Source organism: Knufia obscura, assembly GCF_036327395.1.
Source record: "Knufia obscura strain CCFEE 5817 isolate CBS 148926 chromosome Unknown scaffold_5, whole genome shotgun sequence".
Taxonomy (NCBI): domain Eukaryota; kingdom Fungi; phylum Ascomycota; class Eurotiomycetes; order Chaetothyriales; family Trichomeriaceae; genus Knufia; species Knufia obscura.
Genome location: NW_027042691.1, coordinates 1,195,203 through 1,220,858, shown reverse-complemented (window position 1 = coordinate 1,220,858; position 25,656 = coordinate 1,195,203). Strand labels below are relative to the sequence as shown.

General features: G+C 51.4%; 10 protein-coding genes across 10 annotated transcripts; 7 read left to right on the top strand and 3 right to left on the bottom strand.

Moving 5' to 3' along the window:
- Positions 1–853: 853 nt before the first annotated feature.
- On the bottom strand, positions 854–2,877 carry PMZ80_005238 (uncharacterized protein; the record flags this gene model as incomplete). The annotated part of the gene is made up of 2 exons (XM_064873659.1): positions 854–1,482; positions 1,536–2,877. 2 exons carry the CDS (start codon positions 2,875–2,877, stop codon positions 854–856), a joined length of 1,971 nt encoding a protein of 656 aa, XP_064730763.1.
- Positions 2,878–3,414: 537 nt separating this feature from the next.
- PMZ80_005237 (uncharacterized protein) lies at positions 3,415–5,763 on the top strand (the record flags this gene model as incomplete). The annotated part of the gene is made up of 4 exons (XM_064873658.1): positions 3,415–4,335; positions 4,382–4,725; positions 4,772–5,219; positions 5,266–5,763. The coding sequence occupies 4 exons, from the start codon at positions 3,415–3,417 to the stop codon at positions 5,761–5,763; spliced, it is 2,211 nt and encodes a 736-aa protein (XP_064730762.1).
- Positions 5,764–6,726: 963 nt separating this feature from the next.
- PMZ80_005236 (uncharacterized protein) lies at positions 6,727–7,186 on the top strand (the record flags this gene model as incomplete). The annotated part of the gene is made up of 3 exons (XM_064873657.1): positions 6,727–6,768; positions 6,822–6,913; positions 6,997–7,186. The coding sequence occupies 3 exons, from the start codon at positions 6,727–6,729 to the stop codon at positions 7,184–7,186; spliced, it is 324 nt and encodes a 107-aa protein (XP_064730761.1).
- A 771-nt stretch (positions 7,187–7,957) lies between these two features.
- On the bottom strand, positions 7,958–8,590 carry PMZ80_005235 (uncharacterized protein; the record flags this gene model as incomplete). The annotated part of the gene is made up of 1 exon (XM_064873656.1): positions 7,958–8,590. The coding sequence occupies one exon, from the start codon at positions 8,588–8,590 to the stop codon at positions 7,958–7,960; it is 633 nt and encodes a 210-aa protein (XP_064730760.1).
- Positions 8,591–9,535: 945 nt separating this feature from the next.
- On the top strand, positions 9,536–10,525 carry PMZ80_005234 (uncharacterized protein; the record flags this gene model as incomplete). The annotated part of the gene is made up of 1 exon (XM_064873655.1): positions 9,536–10,525. The coding sequence occupies one exon, from the start codon at positions 9,536–9,538 to the stop codon at positions 10,523–10,525; it is 990 nt and encodes a 329-aa protein (XP_064730759.1).
- A 1,095-nt stretch (positions 10,526–11,620) lies between these two features.
- On the top strand, positions 11,621–14,069 carry PMZ80_005233 (uncharacterized protein; the record flags this gene model as incomplete). The annotated part of the gene is made up of 3 exons (XM_064873654.1): positions 11,621–11,755; positions 11,835–12,534; positions 12,583–14,069. 3 exons carry the CDS (start codon positions 11,621–11,623, stop codon positions 14,067–14,069), a joined length of 2,322 nt encoding a protein of 773 aa, XP_064730758.1.
- A 732-nt stretch (positions 14,070–14,801) lies between these two features.
- PMZ80_005232 (uncharacterized protein) lies at positions 14,802–16,269 on the top strand (the record flags this gene model as incomplete). The annotated part of the gene is made up of 2 exons (XM_064873653.1): positions 14,802–15,007; positions 15,054–16,269. 2 exons carry the CDS (start codon positions 14,802–14,804, stop codon positions 16,267–16,269), a joined length of 1,422 nt encoding a protein of 473 aa, XP_064730757.1.
- Positions 16,270–16,739: 470 nt separating this feature from the next.
- Positions 16,740–18,233, top strand: PMZ80_005231 (uncharacterized protein; the record flags this gene model as incomplete). The annotated part of the gene is made up of 2 exons (XM_064873652.1): positions 16,740–16,771; positions 16,832–18,233. The coding sequence occupies 2 exons, from the start codon at positions 16,740–16,742 to the stop codon at positions 18,231–18,233; spliced, it is 1,434 nt and encodes a 477-aa protein (XP_064730756.1).
- A 1,489-nt stretch (positions 18,234–19,722) lies between these two features.
- Positions 19,723–23,163, bottom strand: UTP22 (U3 snoRNP protein; the record flags this gene model as incomplete). Its single annotated transcript, XM_064873651.1, has 1 exon — positions 19,723–23,163. The coding sequence occupies one exon, from the start codon at positions 23,161–23,163 to the stop codon at positions 19,723–19,725; it is 3,441 nt and encodes a 1,146-aa protein (XP_064730755.1).
- Positions 23,164–23,562: 399 nt separating this feature from the next.
- On the top strand, positions 23,563–25,398 carry STR2 (Cystathionine gamma-synthase; the record flags this gene model as incomplete). Its single annotated transcript, XM_064873650.1, has 1 exon — positions 23,563–25,398. One exon carries the CDS (start codon positions 23,563–23,565, stop codon positions 25,396–25,398), a length of 1,836 nt encoding a protein of 611 aa, XP_064730754.1.
- Positions 25,399–25,656: the final 258 nt, after the last annotated feature.

Below are 25,656 nucleotides of genomic sequence, written 5' to 3'. Positions count from 1 at the left end.
GACTAAGACGTAGCAGGTGGGTGGTGGGAAGGCAGAAGGTGAGGGTAAGGGTGGGGGTGGGGGTGAAGCGAAGAATACGAAGAGGAAGGAGTGGAGGAGTGGGATACAGGCTAGGGAGTGGGGAAAATAAGCGTCGGAACGGATCAGGTGGACTGTAACGATTTTATTCAAGAGCACGTATTTTTGGTTTTCGCTGGTCAACACTGAATGCCATCGCGAGTCGTCCTTCTCCAATTGAACGTTCTTGCACCGAGCGTCTCCCTTACTCGCATCCTGCTTCAGCATCTGTGTCTTTGGACACGGTCTAAAACAACCTTGCATTGGACATGCCTCCCGCTCGTGCCCAGTTCAGCCTCCATGTCCTCATAATGTGCGCACGCTAATCTTTGCTCTTATTCCACCCTCCCCGTTCATCTTGTCCATGCTTCCTCAACGCAGCAGCAGCTCCCACCAGCTCGAACCTCTCCATCTCTGTTTCGCATTACCCTTCGCTCAAGCCGCAAGGCGAACTCCAGGTTGCGCAGAGATGAATGGGGCGAGGACACAATGCGGAGGCTGCTGCTGCTTCTTCGTGCTTGGTTCTCCTTCGCGTCCGATATTGGGTCTCTGACAACATCCATGAGCTCGAACCACGTACCATCTTGTAGTATCCTTCGCTCAAGCCTGCTGGCGAACCCCGGAAGCTTGTAGATGATATGTGGTGAGATCACCGATGAATGTAGCCAAACCGGTTTTAGCAGTTGTTTGTCGTCTTATTCATTAGTTGGCCCGGATTGCCTTGATGAGCCCGGACCGCAATCTATTCTTCATCCTTTTCCGTGAGCAAGGGTTATCCTAGTAGAATAAGGACTGATCATGACGCCGAAGTTGTTGGATCTAACTTAAACACAGCGGCTCGTGTATATCTCTGCAGCTCTCCATAACCCTGGTTATACTCCTTTCGCACTTCTGCCAGAACCGAAAACATCGTACATACGAATGTACGCTCAGTAACGTTGGCCGATGGTGGTTCATTTGCATTGCTCGCAGCAGTTTTTGGCGGTACCTCTTCGCAAAAATACTTCTCGACATCGAACGGCGTCCTCATTGGTGGAAATTCGAAAATGTACTTTCCATCGTGCTGCATCTCCCAATCACATCGTAGCTTCAGAGCTTTACGAAATATTGCTTGGAGATTTTCTTCGAACAGGGTAATACCAGGGAGAGGGTTTAAAACGGAGTCCTCGGATTCATCGACACGTTTTGTGGTGGGAGCCCTCTTCGCTGTTGCTGCTCGCTGGTATTGTGAGAGAGGCAGAAAATGGAAAACTTCGTCGACGTGAAGATACTGGCCGCGCTGCGAAGGCTCCAAGAAGGAAGAAAGAGCTAGGATGAGACGGTTAGTTAGGATGGCAGACCGAGCATCGATTTCGGGTAGGCAGCCCGTTTTCACAGCGCGCTTGGTGGCTTCATGGAGCATCTGTGTCAAGACATCTACGCCAACTGGCATGGCATTAGTACTGTGTGCATTGCGGCATGCTAGAGGAAATACTTACAGTTTCTGTCAATCACGTGTTTCGTACAATCGAGCATCCTTGCATCATATGACACAGATGAGGACACTGTGCGCATCGGGTGTGGTTTCATGGCCCATTGCATGACTGCAGCGGCAACCAGGGACCGCAGAAGTACGCTTAGGGGTAGAGGACGCCGCGTCTGGATATCTGCGTAATCCTTGGCTAGTGTCTCGGGCATTGACATATGGCCGAAGACGAGGTGCATCAAGGGTTGTAGATGCTGATTCCATTCTCGGTCGTGTATCTGGGCTGATTGGTTCGGATCCAGTCCGAGTTCTTCCAGGCGGAGATGGATAGCAGTGCTTATGTCCGTGTATATCTCGCCTAACTTCTTTGCTGTGTCTCTATCTGAAAGGCCAGGTATAGCTGAAGCATATAAACAATCTTGCGGTAAGGGCCGTGTGGTTGGCATAGGTGCCGCTGGACTGTCATAGAGGGTCTCTTCAATCTCTGGAGGTTGTTCTGATTCGGCTTCGGCCATGCCTGAGTTCTCGTGTTGCTCCTGCTCTGTCGACCGTGCGTCTGTCCCTTGTGGTGGCTGCGTTGTAGAGCTGCTACCACTTCGATCGACATGCTCGGTTGGTATGACAGAGGCAGATGGAACGTTTCCGTGAGGGCTGTCTGCTCGTTCTTGCCTCAGACCTGGAACTTTGAGCCTAGTGATCGTATCACGACCTGAACCTGGGCCATTAGCAGGCTCTGTTTCGGCCTCGAGATCGACCGTAACTGGTTGAGATTCTAGCTCAGCCTCAGTCGCTGGCTGTATGCTCTTCTGGGCTGGTACATCCGTGCTTGACTTTGCCTTCTTTGTGCGCGGCTCAGGCTCCCACTCCTCATCTGGATCACGTCGTCTCTTGCGCTGTGGAGCTGTATCTACCGATACCTCGATATCGCCCGAAGTGTTGACCTCTTCATTGTTCTCTTGCGTTGTCTTTTGTCGCTTCGGAGATTTCTCGGTTGACAGTTCTTCGCCAGCCTTGCGCTTTCGACCTAATTGTCGGGTACCAGATTCGATATGTACGATCTCTTCCTCAGTGTAAATACCTTCCAGAAAAGCATGGCGAAGGTCCAGGATCTTAGGCCCCTGCTTCCACAAGTCTGAAGCATAATGCGTACGGTCTTTCTTTGTTTTCGAGACGATGCGTCCAAGCCTCTCGCTGACTATGTTGCGGTCAAGAACGCGGGCTTTGCCGTCCTGCATATGCTGTTTGAGATGCTCTGTAAGTCCTTGTGTGTCGGGTTTATCAGAGTCGGAGCTGATGGATTGAACGTAGTCTAGTAGTGAGCGGTAGTCCGCGGATGTCCAGTCAATCTTGCCCATCTTCTTCGATATCGTCGGGTGATGGAGTATCAATTAATTTAACGACAGAAGTGGTTGACCGATTTGGTTTTGTGGGCGATGCAAACTCGCGATAAGCTTCTGTGCTGGAAGTGCTGTCGTAAGAAACGGTGGGATTTGTTATGTTTATAGAAAGACAATGTCGCTTTGGTAACAAACCAACAGTGATATTTCGATAAGTTTGACGTGGGTCAAAACAACCGAGATGTTTTTCGTATGAACAAGATGCAGATCAGTCTCACTCAGTGAAAGTACATGCGGCGTAGTGAAGGGTCTATCAGTTTATTAGCTTCCAATCTTTTTAACTCGCGCTTCTGACTCGTCGTAACCTTTCCCTTTACCTTTGCTATCGCAACTCGCTGCCATCCCAACTTCGGCACCCTCGTTTCGTTCATCACTACATAATTTCGAGAAGTACCATCCCCAGCTGTGGCGCAGAGAAAGCGCAAAGCTAGTTGCTCGCTTATACGCTCCTCCCCCAAACCGCGAGACGCCGAACAGGCTTCGAAGACTCCAGCCATGAATTCGCTAGCGACCAGAGCTCGCCGATATAACCAGATACCCTCGCGATGGCGGCCTCTGATCGACCTCGAAGACTACGTTCTCCTCTTCAGCCTCGATTTTGGCACTAGCAGTAGCGCAATATACTATGCTATCATCCACAAGGGAAACCCTGATCCTTCAAAGATCAAGGTCAATCGCCTAGACATCCACCAAAACAAGCCAGAGCTACCCACACAAGTAGCCGTGCTGCCAGTCGATCAGAGTACTTCGAGGTCCAAATTCAAGCGGGGAAAGTTGATATTCGGTCTCGAGGTCGACGATGCGCTGACCGCTGGTACCATCACTAACGAAGATGTCTTCCGCAACATCAAGCAGTCCGACTGCTTCGTTCGACTCGACGATGATATGCCTGACAACGAGAAGCGTAATTTTGCAGACCTGCATGGCAGACATGAAGGGGCATTGCAGTCGGTCAACAACAAGTACGAACAATTGGTCTTTGAGCATCGATGGGTGGGTCGGATGAGAATAGTGAAACTGAAAACCATGAAAGATGTAGTTGAGCTTTTCCTGGAGTTCTTCTTGATGGAAGTCAAGTCAGCCATCGACGCTGATAGTGGTGGGGCGATCGGACCTGAGTTGCTTGAGGAGCTCTTCGAAGGCAAGAAGGACACCGACTTTGGCGATAAGATCCGTCTTGGAGTTGCTATTCCAGAGCTGTGGCAATGGCAACGTCTAGAACTGTACAAGCGACTTATGGATGCCGGCTACCCCGAGCGACTGGATCTTTTGTGTGAAGGGCGATGTGCTCTGGCAATGATCCTGAAGATGCGCCTCGATGAATTGGGGTCAGAAGACAGTCCAACACGCAACAAACTATTGCATGCGCTTGTGAATACGACCTTCGTCGGGGTTGATCAAGGTGGAGAGACTCTGGTAAGTGCGCTCCAAACATTTGACAGACGGCGCTAACTGTTTGGAGGACATCGCCATCATGAAGATTGTTATGCAGGGCTCGATCGTGAGGCTGCGAGCGATCGGTGAGAGCAGCTCGACGAGACATGGCGGGGAGCGAGCGAACGATACCTTCAGAAGCCTAATTCCTGAATTCTTTGGTGGCCAGCTGTCCGCAGTCTTGAAGTTCTTGAAAGTTAGTCAGGGTGTTCTAGAGGAGAACTTGACAAGAGGCTTCGAACAGGCCAAGTGCGCGTGGGGACCAGACGACAAAACCAGTAAGGTTGCAGTGCTGTATAAGGGTGACGGCGTCCTCCCCCAAGGCGATAACGGAGATATTTCATGGTCTGGCAAGCAATTGAAGATTCCAAGGTAGGTACCACAGCCACAAGCACGACTGCTGACTAATGCGAGACAGAGCTCAATTTCGCCAGTGTATCGCAAATCCCATAGCCGCAGTGCTAGACAAGAAAGGACCATCAAGAAAGGTGTTCGAACAGGCTGTTGTGCTAGCGGACGATGGTGCTGTCGAGATAATGAGCTCAGGTGGCGGCAGCAAGTCGCGGCTGTACCGGAACGAGCTCGGTAAGAAGTTCAAGAATGCTCCAAGCTCCTACTACGGCAGCGACACAGCCTCTTGGGTTGCCCAGGGTGGATGTTTGATCCTCGCAGACCCTGCAATCTGCAACGCCCCAAAGATTTCGAAAAAGAGCTTAGGCATCATTGTGACGGTTGAGTTCGACTTAACGGACTCCGTTCATGCTCTGCGGCAGAACGAAGCAGTAGCCATGACCGCCCACCTGACCACCAAGGACATTACTGCTAAGCATGAGCTTCCCAATACTGTCTTATGGCAGTCCACAATGGTGAGTGCTCACATCTGAAACCACTCCTCGTGCTAACCACTCATAGAATCATCAAGTCGAATCCGAGCCTGTCCGAAAGTTCATGCAACAGACCATATTTCCGCACAACGATGGTCTCGAGGATCCGTACGACAGCAAGGAGGGCTGGGAGCTCGCGGTCCCGATCGCAGAGTCCGACCATCAGGTCAAGAGCCAGGTGGACGGCTATAGCTCGAATGATCCTGACATCCACGAGTGTGATCCGTTGGTCATACCAATAAACAAAGCTAAAGCAGCATGGTATGGAGGGCAGGGCTCGTTGTATCATCACGGATTCCAACTAGGAGCTGATAACAGATGGCGTCTGGACTTCTACTATGCTCTGACCTTACATCGAAAAGGCATGTTGTGGTACGTTGAGGTCTCGATTCCGAAGCACAGCTCGATCGTCAAGGGCAAGATTTCAGAAAAAGCAGATCTGGACGTCTTTGAATTCGAACGCGATGGAGAATTGAAGACAGCAGCAGACATCTTCGATGATGAGTCTATGGATATTGATGGGTGAGAAGCTGATGGGTAGGAAGCTGACGAATTGGCGATATTGAGGTTGAGTCCATGGCATTTGCCGCTATTCCGGAAATGTACAAGCTTGCTCAAGTTCATCGTACGGAGTCGCCAACATCATGCCAGCATTCGGCTTTTGACATTTCTGAGTGTCTAGATAGCGTCGAACATCTGTACATTATTCATACGCTGCCCAGAAGACAGCGAGGGGGTCCTCCCGGTAAGTCTGCAGATAGCGACTTCTGCGTCAAAAGTAATGAGAATTCACCACTTTCGGACCACATGCTGCTCTTCTCACGTCTTCGACATATGAGGCGAGGTCGGTAACCTCAGACACATTTGGGCATGTTTTTGTATCCGTTCCATAGCACGATCAGTCGTTGAAGCGGGCCTGTGGTTTCTAGATACTTGTGCAGCGCGAAAAGTGCGCATCGAAAGAAGCCAATCTCGTTGTGCACCACCTTCTGATGCTTCCGCTCCGCTGGTACTGGTTCCAGCTGCCCGCTGTGCTAGTTACCCTTGGCAAGACAGAGTTCATGTTGCCCGCACAGTGCGCCCATGACCACAGCGATGGAGCGAAAAAAATTGTATATGGAGAGGTTGGAAGCACAAAGTTATGAAATCAGAGATCTAGAGTGGAACAAAACAAGAGAACATATGCACGTTCGAGCAAGGTATATCAATACGAAGTCCTCGGTGGCATGATCCCCAACTCTTGCCCTCCTTTTGATTTCAATTACCACAAGTCAAGTTGCTCGTTACCCCCAAACCAGACCACTATCCTCCAGGATGCGATACTCCTTCATCCTCGCGGCCATTGCCGGCCTCGCCGCCGCAGCCCAGCACCTGCCGCTCCCCTAGACCAATACAAGATCACCGACCCAGTTCCCACCAAGCACGCCAAGACCGAAACCATCAGCTTCACCTTCTGATATCAATCCGCCGAGTCAGACGCCAGCACCACATGCAGCCTAAACTGGGACCACATGAGACCACGAACTACCGCGTACCCTATCAACAACACCATAATGCGTACCCGATGTACTAATGCAACGGCAGATAAAATGCGAAGACCCCTGGTTCACCGCCCAGCTCGAATACTACGACGGACCACAGGACTTCGGGCTGGCCCTCAACCATGCGTACGGAAAGTATGTCGCCCTCCATTCCTCCTCCCTTCTGCTACTGTTATGCAAACCACTCGCTCAACCTTCAAATACTGACTGTGCTCTAGGACCTGCGTAGGCTGCAACGACTCCTCCGACGAGAACTACAACGGCGAGGTCGGCAGTTGCGCGAAGATGATCACTTCCAAGGCCGATGAGGGCTTCAAGTGGGACGTCCAGGGTGATGCAGACTCAGAGGGGGATAGCGTCAGCAAGCTTATGTCTGAGCTTGTTTGCCCTGTCGACATCCTTGGGTAGATGTTCTACGTCTGCGGGTTGACTCCCACCCCAAGCTTGAGCAGTCCTGTACGCACCTGCTAGGAATGGAACAAAAAGCGCTTTGTATCACAAGGGAAGGCATAGAATATTAGCTTTGAAATAAGAATAGTTGTAATGGATAATGCCACCACCTAAAAGCAAATGTTTCTTATGGACTCGTCTCTCCGTGCTGATGACTGGTGAATAGACAGCTAGATGCAGCACCCTCCACCATCTAGACAGTCGAACTTGCTTGGGTTTCGAGCACGAGGAGCCATTGATTTCGTGTTTTGCTGTGTGGCATCGGCACGGGCACTTGCAACATAATCGATTATGTTCGGCTATGGCATCAACGGGTTAGGACCTGGTAGATCTGCAAGCTAAGTCTTTGAAACTAGAGTTGTTCCCAAATCAAACAATGGGACAGGATGCTGTATCTGTTGCTAGCTTGAAACCAGATAGATTGTCGTCCAAGGACAGATCGGTCCGCACGTAGAAATGGACGCACTGCGCGAGAGTTGGGCAAAAGCAATGCTCGGGCCGTGGTGTAGCCAGGGCCTGACAAGCACGAGTCTGAAGTTGTACGTTCCAGCTTACCTTCACGATTATGTCGCAGCAGAGGTTGAAGGCTGCTCGGAGACTGCGATGCATGCCATGTACCACAATCGATAGGCCGCGAAACGTAGGAACAGAATATTGCGACTGCTCCACGAATTTGAATACATTTTATACATCTGGATACCCGCAATTCTATGCTTGCTGCAGACCGCCTTACGTGTCCTTGTACCACTGCTCGCGTCTTAACTGCCTGTCCTCTCTTGCAACCGTCCTCTTCGCGCCCCATCTCGACTTGATCACATCGGTAACAGCTTTTTGCATTGCCTGTTTGTTCTTCGCCAGTCCTTCGGTCGCCATCGAGACAAGTATCCCAGAGCAGTCGAATTTCTTGGAGAGCTTCTTTACCGACCACGTAAGGGGGTCCGCTCCACGCAGCTTCCTCATCTCGTCAAAGTCCGCTTCAGTCAAGTGGTATCTCTTCTCGTATGGCTTCCGTACTGGTGGTGGTAGTCTCTCCTTTCCTGAGGGTGTAAAAGCTGACGTTCCGGCTAGTAGCGATTTTGTTTGAGGAGTCTGGATCAAATTTCTCTTGTCGTCTTTTGGTAGGAATATGGCTGGTGTGTGGAACACGTTCGGCATGCTCGGTGGTGGGTTATGTATTATGTGGTCGTGAGGAATTGTCTTTGAAGGAAGGAAGTTTGGATCGGGCTTGACGTTAAGTCGTGACCTTGCTCTGCGGTATGAAGATTGATGTCGTTTTGTAGTTGTGTTGAGCACCGTCGCGCAGAGCTTGTAGAATCGACTCGAGACCGTGCTCGCCGCCGGCAACGGAGCGAGAGAATTCATTGTGAATATCCGGTTGTGATGGCCTCCCCAGTGTTGAGATGAGCGAACGATTTCCTTCAGATGGTACACGGGCCTGCTCGGTCGAAGACTAGACTGCAGAGAGAGTCCTTTGAGGAATCGCAGATCGTGATCGCTGCTCGTGGTGACGGGCTTTTAGCTTCTGCGATACTATATCCAGGGTGGCCTCAAGAGTACAATATCTGTCGTCCTCCTTTCCACCCCTAAGATTATTCAAGATGCATCTGCGCGACACCAAAAGGGAAAGGACGATCGTGAAACTTCCTAGCAGGGCTGAAAAGGCTACCGAAGACTGCTACAGTGAGCCTTCTCGGTCAAGCATAGATTCGTCCCAACCAAGTGGACATCCGAGCACGACTTTGGGCAGGTAGCCCGACCATTATTCTGATCTACCGGGACAACAGACGCTGGCCCCGAGTTATGCTGGGCTTCGAGTTGGACCCGTGACTCGCTTGCCAGTGTCCCGAGAGGGGTGTCCACTGGCAGAACCCTGCAGGCTTTGCGGGCACTGCTGCGCTGCCTCGATGTCGGGTTATCACGTCTCATTCGTACAGCCCTTTCGTCCTTCCACTATTGGCGTTTCGCCCACTTGTTTGGAGGATTCCAGCTTCTCAGACTTCACATACAGGAGTCAGACACATGACCTTGTTAAGGTACTATTGACACGGTCGTTTGATGATTTGGCGTGCTCACCATCATCGTATATACTGCACTGACCTTGTACTTGACGGTCACTCACATCCATCGTTGCGCTGCATAACATACTTTCGACATCTCCTGAACCAACCATACCACTTCCGACCGAGTCCTTCGCTGGCTGCTGATCCCTAGGTTCTTGCTCCAGTCGCTCAAAGCAATACAGTTCGACACAACGACTGCTCCAGTTTCCTGCCTGTCCCTTTGACCGGCACCAGTTATTCCGCAGCCATGGACACGTCTCGAAATACAGAAATACCTTCAATCACTAATGTCACGCAGCAACAACCGGAGCACACAGTTGGAACGGAAGAAAAGACAAGGAAGAGGGACTTCTTCCGCCTCGGTCGAAAAGACGACGACAAGAAGAAAGCAAAAGCAACACCTCATACTAGCTCATCTGGTGGTTTACGCCCGGTATCTCCTTTAGCAGGACTCGATGCTTCGCGCTCAACCGGCTCGCCCTCCAGGAACCACCCCTACGGAGGCACATCTTCACCTCGAGGTGTGAGGTCTGCCTCTCCCAGAACACACTCTCCAGCTTCGTCCATGATCTTCGAGAGAAGTGTACAAGAAGATGTCGCTGTGCCGCAAGCATCACCACAAATACCATCACACATCATCACCGAGAACCACATTCCACCAGCACTAGATGCTACGTCGGAAGCAATTACGGACAGGAAGCTGGATCCCGATGCCGTCGAAATCATAACCCATGCAGCACACCAGCCTGCCGCGGTCACGATCACAGAAGGTCACCACGATGCACCCATCAGCCCTGTTATGTCAGAAGAGCAGATAGCAAGTCCTATGCCTCGGACCGACACGGACAATGCCTCTAGCTATGCCAACCTTGACTCGGTCGATGTTCGCAGATTGAGCTTCATCTCTTTTGCCGATGTCGTTCAGGCCGAGCACGATCTCACAGATGGTCGACGAGACTCGGCAGCTATCACGAGTCATCCAAACATCCCGGCACCACGATCTCCTTCTCCGATGAGATCACCTGTGTCGTCGGCAGCTCAGGGAACCTCACCTCCTACAAGCGTTTCGCCTTCGATGCATGAAGCGTCACCACATCGAGGTACCAGTGATTTGAACATCGAGACAATGCGACAAGCTTTGAGAAAGACAGGGAGTGGAGATCTTAGTGGCTTTCGAAGCGCGCCCTTGAGCCCTGCTGGCAATGAGGATGCAAGGATCGAAAGGACGCTTAGATAGGAATCTAATTGTCTTAATGGGGAAATGCATGTTCAGAGGACGCGTCTGAGTCAATTCCTATGTGCTTGGTCAAGTGCTAGGTTTCTATGGTAGCTATGCAGCATTGCAGCAGAATTTGACATTCGAGTCTTATTCAGCCTGAAAAGTCGGGGAATTGTCCGTTCCTAAGCAGTTTCCGTGCCTTCTTGCTGACACTCCAAAGGACCAAGATGAGCAACTCGTCGTGCTGAACTTGCCTGAAGATCTAACCAAGATGTGGTTGAGATCGCCCATCTTGAGTTCCTGGGGAGTGCCTGCGATGTCGCACAAACATAGCTCACCGCACTCGACATCGTCAATTAGCAAACTGACAGTCGCATTGCTGTACTACCTCAACAAACACGCTTCCGTGCATTTGAGCAAGTATAATCCGTGTAAGCTATGCTCATTTTGGGCAAGGATATCAGTTTACATTGTCACGGTCGGTTGTCATTGAAGATAATCCGAGAGCCGACTGGCTACCTCACCAGCTACCGTAGAATATCGCATACTCGTCTATTACGATGTGGCATTATTAGTTTTAGGAACTTGGTATGAGCAGTGACCGGTGAAAGTACCATTCTGAAGAGGAAATATGGTGAAAAGGTTGCGTCGACTCTAGCTGCTGCACCTATCAGATACCATGGCCTAGAAGATCGTCACGTCGGCTGGCATTCTGATGTGAAGAACAAGTAAACTATTGGCTGGAAAGACGTAGCATTTGAGGTTGCCTTGCTGAAGTGCAGCTTTCACCCAGTAAGACTAGCCTTGAACAGGCTAGCAGGGCGTCCCCGCATGGACAGCCAGTGAAGTCACTTGGTCAGCAGACGACACCACTTCGGCCGGCTTTAGCTCATTCTACCTATTACGCACTCACGTATCACCTCCAACACCTGACCTCTACTCTTCTTATCTACAGCACCTTCAACTCTTTACACGTTGTCCGGATACTTGGCTACAAGTGAAAGTGTTTGTTGATGTCGTAGACAAACGCGGTGTCCTCGATCCTTTCCACACCTTCTACTTCCTCTGAGTATTCGCCATCGACACCGCTTCTTCACCCATCACGTCGCCAACATGAGCACTCCCTACCCACACCCTGGACCTGTCGGGCCCGATACATTGATTACCGTCAAGGTCCTCATCAACGGTGAGAACCGCCGCTTCAAACTTGCCCTCCGAGACCTTGGAGCGCACGTTTTACCTCAAAAGGTACGTACCGCTTCTGCCTGCGCAGCCTCGCTTACAGAAGCTGAACCTTACCATCGAACTTCGACTGACTTCCCCATAGCTACGATTCCTTCTCCAGGTCCCTGCTGATGCAGACGTCAAATTCGACAGATTCTCCGACTCAGCAGGCACATATGTAACCCTCGATGCGAGCAACCCTGCCATCTTCAAGCAACTATATCGAGCGGCCAAGGCTAAGCTGAAGCTACGACTGAAGGCGACGGTCATCACAGCCGACCAGAAAGACAACACTTCACCAACAGAGGATAAGATTGTGCCTGAGTCAAGCAAGAGAAACACTTATCTCGAGACCGTTCTGTCGAACCCTCCTAGCGAGCCAGTCTACCCTGTCAAACCATTACAGCCCAACGTCGTCAGCCTCGGAACCACCTCAATCCAGCCAACGATGGAGATGTCGACGCAGCCAGCGCTTAGTAGGCCAACCCTGCCCACTCTCAACGATTTCTGCGGTACAACCTTTAGCATAGATTGCAACCACTGCGGCGAGTCCGTGTCAAACGAGCACTACCATTGTGGCAAATGCGAGATGGGAGACTTCGACCTGTGCCCGACCTGCATCAACCGAGGTGTCACTTGTGATGGTGAAGATCACTGGCTTATCAAGAGAGCAGTCAAGAATGGCAAGGTCTATGCAAGCAACACTGAGACTCTGCCTCCCAAGAAGAAACTCCAAGCACACACTATTCCAGTCGAGCCTACAGTTGAGGAGGATCAGCGAACATGCAACAGCTGCATCATTCGTGAGTGCACTCCTAATTTGACTAGCTGGCATTGTGCTAATTCTACAGAACTCGGTGCTTCCTCCTTCGTTACATGCCAGCAGTGTGCCGACTTCGACCTCTGTTTCTTCTGCCTCGAGCACGGCGAACACGGACACCATCCTGCCCACGCATTCGTCCCAGTCGACGCCACGTCTGCCGCCGTCACGCCTTATATCAAGACTCTCTGTCAGCAAGGCCGAGGCCTCAAGCACGACGCTGTCTGTGACGGCTGTGATGCTCAGATCATGGGTGTGCGACACAAGTGCTTGACCTGCCCCGACTTTGATTATTGCTCGACATGCATTCACGTTGCAGCGGAGGTACACCCGGGTCACAGATTTGGTCCTATCTACGAGCAGCTTGGCATGATCCATACCAAGAAGGAGCAACACAGAGGTATCTACTGCGATGGCCCAATTTGCACTGCTCGAGCCAGAAAGAGCTACATTCGAGGCGATCGCTACAAGTGTGCTATCTGCCACGACACCGACTTTTGTGCCAACTGCGAAGCACTTCCGAGTAACCCACACAACAAGACTCATCCTCTTATCAAGTTGAGAACTCCTGTCAGACAACTCTCCGTCGCTGCACATAACGACGTGGATAACGGCCCAACTGCCGCTCTCGGCGACAGACATGTTCCAGTGAACGCCTCGACCGAGACCACACGACCAAGCTCTGCTAATGCCGCAACTCAGGTCCAAACTGTGGCCGAGACGACCCCAATTGAGCACAAGCAAGAAGTTGTGAAGAAGACATCTGTTGGCTCTCCAGCTGACTTGCAAGCTTGGTTCGAGTCTGAGTCTACACCTGATGGCACATGCTTCCTGCCCAACCGCCTCGTCCACCAGTCCTGGACACTCCGAAACCCTGGACCAAACGCTTGGCCAGCTGGTTGCGCTGTCCACTTCATCGGTGGAGACGAGATGCGCAACCTTGATGACAAGCACCCCTCACCTGTCAGCTCTATGACCATTGCCAACCGCAGCAACACTCTTACTGCGCCCCTTGAGCCGGGCAAGACACAAACCTTCAGTGTCATCCTTCGATCTCCGGCTCGTGAGGGTCGAGCTATTTCATACTGGCGACTGAAGACAGACGATGGCATGCCATTCGGTCACAAGCTCTGGTGCGACATCAACATTACCAACAACATTTCTAAGCCAGTCGAGGCACCTGCCGCTGTCCCGGTCGAGGCACCAGTCGAGGCACCGGTTGAGAAAGAAGAGCCAGTTGTTGAAGCCGACAAGAGTCAAGATAGCTCACAGATGATTTTCCCCAAGCTTGAGAAGGAGTCACCAGAGTCCAGCATTGACAACATCAAGCAGGAGGCTGTCCCAGTTGAGCCCAGTGTCGCTGCATTGGAAGACCAAGATCTCCTTGATGATCTTGATAGCATGACGCTAGAGGATGAGAGCACTGAAGATGGATTCTTCACTGATGAAGAGTACGATATTTTGGATGCTGAAGATGAGGAGTATTTGGCCAATGCTCAACGTGCTACTCAGAAGTGAGCGTTGCAGATTGAGATCACATCAAATGGTACGAGTATGATCAATAGGTCGTGAACACCACGCATTCACTGGCAGGACCCGAAGACTGATTGACACGACCCATCTTATGTATCGGTGGGCTTAGGAAACAGGAGTTGCATGGATCACTGGTTACTACTTGAGGTGGGGGCTCTGGGAAGGACGTCTATATTAGTGCTGGAATGTGTATTGTACTTGGTCTCTCCCACTGAACGATGAATGAATTCAATGAGCTTTATGGATGCTATTTGCAAAACACAACAATTGGATACCGCTGTATCTGCAACCCATTGTGCCCTCGAACTCGTGTTGCTGCCTAAAGTTGATCAGAATCTCCTAAGCTACATTCGGTTAGATTAGGTTTCAATGCCCCCCAACTTTTCGGTTGAGCAGGCGGGACACCGCTGCACAAGCACATGCTCCGACTTCAACACTTGATCAGCCGGGCACTTTTGAACTTCCTGTTTGCCCTAATTCCACCGGTCTATGTTCGCTGTCAGTCGTTAGCGTCTTGCCTTGAACGATTTCTAAGTCTCTTGAAGGCCCTCTCTTCATGTATCGTTCGCATTACACCCGTCTCGACTTATTCTTCGATCTCACCATACCCATAGGGTGACCAAAACCATTAGGTATTTCACTAGCAACGAAAGCCCGAGGCAAGGCGCAACACCAACTCGGGAGTCCTCCGCTCTCTAATTCTCGACTCTCTTCGAAATGCCGGACAAAGACCTCAGAAAGCAAGCGCTGAAAGGTGGCAAAACGACATCGAGAAAAGCGGAGGTCAGATCTGCATATTCGACGCCCGCAAGTAGCCGGCCAACATCCGCCCGTGGTTCTCGCGTGGCGTCTCGCATTGCTAGTCGAGATGTATCAGATGACGAGGGCGATCTGGGTGCGCTCAGCGACGACACGAGTCAGAGGTGAGGATCTCATATAACGATTATAGTTTTTAGCTGACAAGGATAGTATCAACTCGATCGATGCCTTTCTCGAGAGCGATGACTTCACCGAGACGAATGCGGACGCTCTCAAGCAGGATCTAAGTAGTACCATTGACGAGGTTTTAGAACGGAAGGGCAGCAGCACCGAGGGACGGGAAGAGGCACTGAAACGGTACAATCGGATATTGACGAGTCACCACTTCGGCGATGTGCTGTATGGACGGGTGGACAGCATCCTGGCCTCGTTGAGCAAGAGTATCAGGACTGAATCTTCAAGCAATGAGGCTGTAAAGGCATTGAGAGCAGTGTCGTTGACTGCCATCTCGTTCCAGAACGACTCGCTCTACGATACTATGGGCTCATTGGTCAAAAGAACGATTGAGGACAGTCAGGACAATGTCACCAAAGCCGCTGCTCTACACTGTCTAGGGATATGTCTGTGCTTCGGAGGAGCAGGAGAAAGCGAAATGGCCGAAACATGCACCTTCCTCCTTGAGATCGTCCAAAGCGACGGCGCCTTCGTGGGCGCAGACGACAGCCCCGAAGTTGTGGCCGCCGCACTACAGACGTACGCCTACCTCATCACCGAAGTCCAGGATCTCGAGGCTGAGTCGGAAGATGCAGTTGAGGCATTTATGGAACAACTCGATTCCGGCGACGCAGACGTCCAGATAGCAGCAGGTGAAGCTATTGCACTTTTGTTCGAGAAAAGTTATACACCACGAGAAGACGATGAAGAATCAGAAGGTGAAGGAGATGAAGAAGAAGATTCGGACGGTCCAAGCATGATCGACAAGAGTCTAGTAAGACGATACAACGCCTACCATAACCCCTCCGAGGTTCTTGATAAAGTGCAAAACCTCGCAAATCTCAGTTCGAAGGGTCTGAATAAGACGGACAAGCAGAAGATACATCGCTCCTTCGCGAGCGTAGCAATCACAGTGGAAGATCCGCGGGCAGGTCTGCAATCGAACAACGCATCGAGGTTGCTGGTGCGTATCCACAGAGAAGGAGAGATCAAAGTGGATAAGTGGTGGAAACTGATGAGGCTAAATGCACTTAGGAGGTTGCTGGCTGGCGGTTTCATCAACCACTATTTCGAGGGGAACAAGCAGGTGTTGAATAGTTTGCCGGTACTAGTAAGGAGTACCGGCGGGACATTGAGTCCAAGACGGACGCCGAAGAGGGGTGGTGATCGGTATGGCGCTAGCAGGAGGTTTGTCAGTGCTGAGGAGTATTGAGGAGGTTGGCGGGGTCAGGGCATGGGCGGTATGCTTGCGTCAATGCATGTACCCTATCAATAGCCATAACTTTTGAGAAAGTTGAACGATCTCCAGACGAGACCCAATATGGAAATTGTTACTGTCCATAGACCTGCTCAGATCTGCTCTTCCTTGACTCAGCTATTCGTGCCTGACTGCCTCAAGAGGCATGGGATAGTGGGCTAGCGCAATTGACTTGGAGAAGTGCCTGCGGTTTCAACCGTGAGTAGCCATACGCCGTCGTATTGAGCGGACTTGATCGCGGGCTGCTGCAAGATAAGTTACAGCACATGTAAATGTTCGCTCGTGTTACATCCAGAAGAGCTATCTCTCTTGCTCAAAACATATCTCACAGCAGAGTATCTGAGCTTTACCCAAAAGTCATAAAACCACTTGCCAGCCATTCCATACCCCGCCGCACCTTCTACGGCCATATCCAAGACCCAAAGATGGCTCCCAATCTAGAGCCTTACTTCAAGGAGTATGTCCATGCCCACCAAGCTCAGCATACACGAACCCGGTGACCACTAACACCCTCCAGAGTCGACGCCTCAGCCGACTCCTTCATCGACCGCCTCCGCCGCGCCGTCGCAATCCCCTCCGTATCCGCCAGCGACGAGAACAGAAAGGATGTCTTCGCCATGGCCGACTTCCTCGCCAACGAACTCACACGCCTCGGCGCCGAAGTCCAGAAACGACCTCTGGGCAAACAGCCCGGTAAACCACACCTCGAGCTGCCTCCCGTGGTGATTGCTCGGTACGGAAACGATAGCAAGAAACGCACGATCCTGGTGTATGGGCACTATGATGTTCAGCCGGCGCTGATGGAGGACGGATGGGCGACACAGCCCTTTGACCTGACCGTTGACGAGAAGGGGCGGATGTTTGGACGAGGCAGCACAGATGACAAGGGACCCGTCCTGGGCTGGGTAAATGCTATTGAAGCGCATCAGAAGGCGGGCGTTGAGTTCCCCGTAAACCTGCTGTGTTGCTTCGAGGGAATGGAGGAGTACGGCTCCGAAGGCCTAGACGACTTCATCAACGCCGAAGCAAAACAGTTCTTCAAAGACGCAGACGCAGTTTGCATATCAGATAACTACTGGCTGGGCACAGAAAAGCCATGTCTGACCTATGGCCTGCGAGGATGCAATTACTACTCCGTTGAGGTCAAGGGCCCAGCCCAAGATTTACACAGTGGTGTATTCGGCGGCAGCGCGCAGGAACCAATGACTGATCTGATGTATCTTTTGTCGAGACTCGTGGATCAGAAGGGGAAGATCCAGATACCGGGGATTAATGAGTTGGTGGCGCCGGTGACGGAGGAGGAGAAGAAGTTGTATCCTGATATTAGTTACAGCATGGAGAATCTGTATGAGAGTATAGGCAGTAAGACGAGTATCTTTGAGACGAAAGATGAAACACTCATGGCGAGATGGCGGTTTCCGAGCTTGTCTGTCCATGGTGTTGAGGGGGCTTTCTCCGCTCCGGGCGCAAAGACGGTCATCCCGTCGAAAGTCATTGGCAAATTCAGCATTCGAACAGTCCCCAATATGGATAGCAATGAGGTCAACGAGCTGGTCTTCAAGTACATCAAAGACGAATTCAAAAAACTCGGCAGCAAGAACACACTCGATGTCTCCTGCCAGCATGATGGAAAATGGTGGGTAGCGAGTCCCTTCCACTGGAACTTCAAGGCGGCGGCCAAGGCCGTGAAGGAGGTATTTGGGGTCCAGCCGGATATGACGAGGGAGGGAGGAAGTATCCCTGTTACGCTTACTTTTGAGCAGGCGACGGGGAAGAATGTGTTGTTGTTGCCGATGGGGAGTAGTACGGATGGGGCGCATAGTATTAATGAGAAGTTGGATCGGAGGAATTATATTGAGGGGACGAAGTTGTTGGGGGCGTATTTGCATTATGTGGCTGAGGAGGAAATGGCTGCGTGAGAGGTGGATTTGTGAGAAGACAATAGGATAGACGTGTCGATGTGTGTTCGAGCATAAAAGCAGAAGCATGATTGTCTAGTCCTACCAACACGCGCTGCCCTTTCTCGTGCTCAGGCTTTAGCGAATACCTTGCAACGTCGCCTCCGCTGCATCCAATCTGCATTGTTGGTCTCACGATCTTATCCCTTCGAGGATTCATTACTCCGGACCTTGACCTTCGGCTCGTAGCGGCATATCCCTCCGTGTAGGTCTTCGGGTCAAGCTCACAATGCCCCGAAGCTTCTGATGTATCTGCAGCCGTCACTAACGACGACGCCCATTGAGTTGGACTTGTGCGAGCCAAGTATCCATCACAGCTCAGCATGACATCTTCTCAGCCCATCACAAGACCCCATGACGCCGTGTCCGCAGCCCAACCGCACCTTCCCCAACACCGACCACTTCCCTTGCACCTTCCGCCCACAACCCTCATTCCCAAGTTCCCATCCAAAAACACAAAAAGAAAAGCCCACCAATAGATTGACACCATCCAGACTCGAACTGGAATCTCCACCACTTGACAATACATGCTGTAAGAAACGCTGGCCGGCCTGCACGCACGCTTGCACGCTTGAACTTGACTCGCTACAACACGCTGAAATATGTCTGGTGGTGTGCTACCGATTGCACCATGGTGTCTTTGAAGTGTGGGTTGATTTGAGATGGATTTTGGGGGGTTTGAATTATGTAGGATGGATTTGTTGTGTTGGGTTGGGAAGGTGCGGGTGAATGTTGAGTGGTGAGAGGAAGGAGCGACTGATGAGCAGTTCTCGTCGACTCCGGGATGTGAAGTTATGGCGGGCTCCCACCTCTTACTATTGCTTCAGAGCCGAGTATGCGACCATTGATATAATCAATACTGGAAATTGTCCCTCATTCCTCGATCACCATCGGTTTGACTTTTCAGGCATCATGGTGCAACGGCAGCACATCACCATCTGATCTGGAGTCGACGGCATTCAAAGTTTGGCGGCGGCGGGTGTGCGGTCCTCCTCCTCTCGTCGTGAGAGGTAAGCTTCATATTGAACGCTTATTGGTGAAGATCTTGGTTCGAGTCCGAGTGATGCCATTTTTGTTTTTGTCTTTTTGCGTGGGTGAAGGGGTGCGGTGCGCTCCGGGGTTGTGGGGGGCTTGATCCTCACCGTGCCCTGATCGGACGTTCACTCGATGCTTTTTGTTGACTTAGTATGACCGCAAAGGAGCCCTCGAACAGGCATCCACCTGAAAGTGGATATGTGCACTCTTCATGACCAGGCAGTTGAGGCGGAGCCCCGTCAATTTGGCCGGGGCAACCTTTCACAGGATCTTTTGACCAATTTGGGCGGATCTGCACAGGTACTGGAGTCGACGGCAGCCTTTGAGTCGAGCAACGATCGATGCAGGCAAACTGATATTGATCACAGCATTCAAAAGTGTTCTTCACCAGTTCATTCATGAGTCAGATCAAACATCATCCCTCCTTGGTCGTGATCTTGTCTACAATACCCTCTCCCATCGTCCCCATTTCAGCCAGCATACCCTCAATATTGACACTGCACATCGCTTTTCGGCCTCCGTCGTCTCCATCAGCTTCACCATTGACCTCCATCGGCACTGGGACAGTCGAGTACCCCAATCTAATCCTCCAAGCCCTAGTTTCCTTCCCCCTAATATGCGGCCTCCAAAGGCCCCCAACAGCATTACTCCCACCATAGAAGAAAATCGCAACATTCCCAAAACACCTCCTCAAATCCTCAATATACGACCCCACACTATCCACCCCCGTCGTATCAACATCAAGCCCCGCCGCAATCTCCAGATTCTTGAACTGCCCATGGCTACCCTTCTTCGCCTTCCTGCCCTTTAAATGCAGCACGAAATCAAAATCCTCAAGTGAACTCGTGAAGATCCCATCCCAGTCCACTCTTGTCATAATCTTGCTTTCCGAATCACTCTTCTGTCTGATCACATTCAGCGCCGCATCCGCGAGAGCAGTCACCCGTCCCGCAATCACACGCGGTGGCTTCGGATCAGCGCCCACAACGCCCTGCGTCCATACTACACCAGTACTATCAACATTTGTGCCCACGAACCAAGAAACGCCGTTCATGTTCGGATCCATCTTGCGCCAGGCTGCAAAGCGTGTCTCGAGATCTCGTCTTTGCTCGAGTGTCATGTCCTGTGCAAGAGATAGATCGACGATGAGTGGTTCGGCGCTCCAGTCCCATCGGGCGAGCAGGTGCAGGCAGCGTGCGAATGCTGTTGTGGCGGTGCCGGGTGGACCCCAGGGCGTCGGGTTCAGGAATACGTGGGCGGCGATGACTTCGAGGATCGGCTGGGGGAGGTGGATGCTCAGGTGGTGGGATGCGATGAAGCGCTTTAGGAGGCGGATCGTGGTTGATAGGGGTGGGAATGTTGTTATTAGAGTGCGGAGGGCGGTTGTGTGGGCTATTGAGGCGGCTGTTTGTTTTTGGGAATGGAGTGCTGACTGGTAGGTTTCGCGGAGGGGTGGGGCTAGTGTACTTTTTGAGGAAAGAACTTGTTGTAGGAGTTGCAGTTCGCGTTCGTGGTAGATGCGTAGGCGGAAGATGATGGGTGGGATTGCTGGGGTTGGTGATGGGTAGATGATGTCGAGGTAGCTTGTGTTGTGGGTGCCGTGGGATGAGGTGGATGTATTTTCGAGGCCGATGCGGGTTTCGAGCTTGCGGTCGTTCTGAGTGAGCTTGTCGGCGACTTGGTTGAGGAAGGCGATTTTGGTGTATTGGATTGCGCGGAGGTCATCGGGCCAGCGACCTGAGGAGTCGAATTGTATTATGGCGTCGATGGGACGTGCGACGCCTGGCTCGAGAGGGAGGGCGAGTGATGAGGAGCGTAGATGTTCGCTGGCTGCGGAGACGGAGCGGACTGGGAGTGGGAGGCCGTCGAGGTGGTGCAATGTTGAGGAGAGGGACTGAAATTTCGCGTTGACTGCTTGGAATGCTTCGTCTGCTGATAAACTGCTTTGCAAGTGTGTCTTCTGAAGGACTGCCGACGATGTGATCGTGCTGGGTGACAGCTTGAAGTGTTTCGCGCACAAGTACTGGATAATTTGGTGCGTTACTGGTGTGTCCGCAGACCATACTAAACTTTCGTTGATGGTACCATCTTTGAATCTGCGCAATTCTGCCTTATCACCCCAGAAATCGCGGAATGCTTTTGACTCTTGCTTTTCTTCCACTGGAGGTCCATGGTCGACAAGTCGTAAGGTAGCTTCCGGATTCACAAGCAGACCGACGGTAACTTTGCCACCTTTTGTGGAGGGACTTGACACAATGATTTTCCAGGAGGAATTATGGGAGGACTGAAGATCAATCAATGACACTCGATCACTCAGGCCCTTCTTGAGGACTTCACACAGGACGTGCAGGTTTGAGGTCTGAGCATCTGAAAGATCTATCTCGTAGCTCTCATCAAACTGCAGGGTTGAGTCGGAGACCTTTGCAATGAAGGTGGGTTCAAATCCGCTGAGCTTCTTCGAGTTGACGGCCGCAAGCGATATGCTCGCATGATGCTTCAGACGAGCGTAGGACCAAGGCGTCATTTTATAGAGTATATTGACGCCAGTGTCGGCGTCGTACATGACTGGTTGTTCCGACTTAGAAAGCTTCATCACGCCTCGTACAACCAGAGGGTCATGCATGTCGCGGCCGCCGAGGACCTGCAGCATGGCTTTGAAGAGTTGGATGGCACTGTAGCGCGGCGAGAAAAGAGGTCGGCCTTGATGTCCTCCGCCTTCCAGAAGCAAAGCACAAGCTATCGCCCACTCGTCCAGACCAAAGCCACCGTCGGCTCGAACACTCGAGAAGCCACGTTGCTGCAGCCATACGGCTCCTAAAAGGCAAGCATCCTGAAAGTAGCCTGTCTTGCTGACTGCATGCTCAAACAGCTGTGCCGTCGATTCCACAGATGCCAAGGACCTTATTGTGCTGTTGTAGAAAGCTGAACCTTCGTCGTCCGTGACATCGCGTGACTTTGAGAGCTCTTCTTTCCGGATGCAATTGTGAGCAGGCGTCATTTTGTCTCGAGGACCAACTGACGATGGTAGAGAAGGACTGATCTCGAATACACAATCTGTCAAGGCTTTCTGCTTCGACTTTGATGAAAGCTTGATGACGGGCATCAGTTCATTGCCGTCGGCGAACGAGAACTGCACGTCAAATTCTTCCTTCAATTTTTCCTGCAGCGTTGATGCGAGACAAGCAAGATAGAACGCCCTCTTATGAATAGCACGGTAGTTCAGGTAATCCTTCTCCTGGAACATCTCTGCCGGCATTTCAGGTACAATGACTATCCTCACGTTTCCTCGAGGGCCGAGATGATGTGCGAATGTGCCTTGTATCGTGGTTTTGCTGGGCTTCGAGAATGAAAATTTGTACTTGATGTCTGGCGCTGGTTTTACGCGCCAAGGAAAGGCGACCCCGAGCTCCTTCCGTGAGAAGGTTTGCGCCTGCGACAAAGACATTGGCTGTTTCTCTGGCATTGCTTTGATAACTTCAATGAGTCTATCAGCGAATGGGCGCATTTTCCTCATTCGTGAGGCGTAATCTGGCTTGACCTCGGCTACAAGGCTTTGTGCCTGGAACATCAACGTCGCTGATGGCGAAGCTGTTGATACAACAGTCGGTCTGCCTGGACGAGCAGTGTCCTTCGCTTTTCGTGTCTGTAAACCAGGCTTGGGTGCCGCAAAGGCTTCATCAGTCTCCATGTTCGTGTCGCTGTCCGCTGACTCTGCGCTGCTTCCCTCATCCTCGATATCACCAGTCGCTGTTTCGCCAGACTTCAGCGAGACCCTTTCCGCTTCATCTAACTCGTGGCTCAATTTCCTCCGTTTGGTTGAGTGCCCATTGACACGAGCATTTTTTATGACGGACATCGCGCTTAACAACTTCCTAGATGCCCGTGCCTATCTCGTTGGGAAATCAGACGAAGCGGCAAGAACTCAGTAGTGTCCGAGATACTGGATACCTCTGGGGTTTTCAGGCGGAAAGTCATACAATCGCTCCAAATTTTTGATATGCCGCGGCTAAACACCGGCCGGAGCGATCTGCAGCCTCCATACACGAGCTGTGATTGGCTTACATGCATGCCGAAGCCGGCATGGTTCCACCAAAAAGTTCGTGACATTCAAGTTCGGTGTTCTCAGACCCATAGTCATATTGCCTCCATACCTATTAGGTTGCATATAGAAAAGTGTTTCTTGTTTCTTTGCATATAGCGTATCAGCCAGCGTCGCAGTCCGTCACAGCATCTTCACTAATAACCAGCAACCGCCATGCTCGCAGCAGTCGGTCGGCCAGTTCCCGACATCCCGCACGCTACCAGCGTCTCCCTACCAACATGGAGGTCAAACGTTGGTTATGAAGAAGGCGAAGAATGGGTGGTATCGAAAATGCAGACTGGGTACCCACGGTTCTTCATTCATCTAATAATACAGGAGCTTGAGAAAGAGATCCTAAGCCAGTATGGCAGGTCAGGAGAGAGGGTCATGCTCTTTCCATCAAGGAGAACAGCGCAAAGATGTCAAGCCTTCTTTCAAGACAAGCGTTCAGAGGTCTCGGTCCGTCTATTGCATCTCGAACCAACATCCAGCCAGCTAAAGAACACAAAGTACGTGCTGTCGAAGCTGAGTTGTGTGTTCTTCCCTGCCGACGAGTTTCCAACAGCGAAGCAGGTGTGGCAGCATTCTGGGTCCGGAATTTCAAGTAGACGAGGAGAGTTCTGCTTGAAAGCATTGAAGGAGGGTTATCTGGTTCCGGTCGAGGGCCCAGCTCCTGTTACGTCTTCACATCACGACCTGTTCAGCAAGGGTCCGCGACGTTACCAGCGAGGAACCTCTCAGAGTGGCATCCAGTACGGTATGAACGGCCACATTCAACCACAAGCTAACGGAAACCATGTCAATGGCAGCGACTTTCAAGATCAAGACCAATTCATTGAAGAGCGATTTGGTAGAAACTTGAACGCGGAAAATGCAGCTAGAGTGAAGCTAGCTATACGCCGACGAATCGCCGGCTCCCTAACTGAAGATCTAGAGCTGGACGATGCACTAGCGGCGTCAGAATCTGGTCAACAGAAATGTCAGCAAGATCACAATGTCGAAGGTGAGCGCTTGAGATATGGTTCTGAAGACGATGTCTATCTCTACCCGACCGGCATGAATGCCATCTTTAGTGCCCATCTATTAGTTATGGAGGAAGCTCAGAGACGTGGTAGGCCGCCATTGAAGAGTGTCTGCTTTGGCTTTCCTTACATTGACACACTGAAAGTACTCGAGAAGTGGGGACCAGGAGCCAAATTTTATGGCAATGGGACAGACGAGGACCTGGACGACCTTGAGCGACGACTCGAATCCGGTGAGCGGTTTGCAGCGCTCTTTACGGAATTTCCGAGCAATCCCCTTCTACGGTCACCTAACCTGGCTCGTATCAGACAGCTAGGCGATAAATATGACTTTGTGGTTGTGGTTGACGAGACTGTTGGAAATTACATCAATATAAACGTGCTACCCCACGCTGATATTGTGGTGAGCAGTCTAACGAAGATCTTTACTGGTGAATGCAACGTCATGGGTGGAAGTCTCGTACTTAATCACAGTCAGCGCCTCTGGAAACAGTTGAACGATGTGCTCCAAGAGCAGTATGAGGATAATTATTGGGCTGAAGACGCAGTATTCATGGAACGCAACTCTAGGGACTTTGTTTCGCGCATTGAGCGCATCAATGTCAATGCCGAAGCAACGGCCGCTACGCTGCAGAAGTCTCCTTTTGTAAAGGAGGTCTACTATCCGAGTCTCGTCCCATCGAAGAAGTATTACGATGCCTGCAAGACTCCGAACGGTGGTTATGGCGGCCTGCTATCTGTCACGTTTCACAATAAAGAGCACGCTCCGATCTTCTTCGACAATTTAGCCATACAGAAAGGGCCAAGCTTGGGTACAAATTTCTCCTTGTCGTGTCCATTTGTGTTGCTAGCACATTATAACGAGTTGGACTGGGTTCAGCAGTTTGGTGTTGACCCTTACCTCGTCAGGATCAGTGTCGGGCTTGAAGATCCTGCAGAGATGAATAATGTCTGCGAGAAGGCTCTGGAGGCAATTACACAGTCTTGAATGACTGCATTCTTACAAGACTGCATTCAGGTCACCGTTATGATGCTGTTGTTTGGATAATGAGCCAACGGCAGGGCAGATGCGACGCATGGTGTGCACGCGCTCGAGGGCATGCGACGCCTTGAAGGTGGCATGAGCTTGCGTGATATGGTACAGCCGTGATCTCGATGACATGCAGCCATACCCCGGATTTCTTGCGTAGATCTGACGTCATCCTCAGCGAACAGCATATCCGACAGACTCCTCGTATCGTTTGGT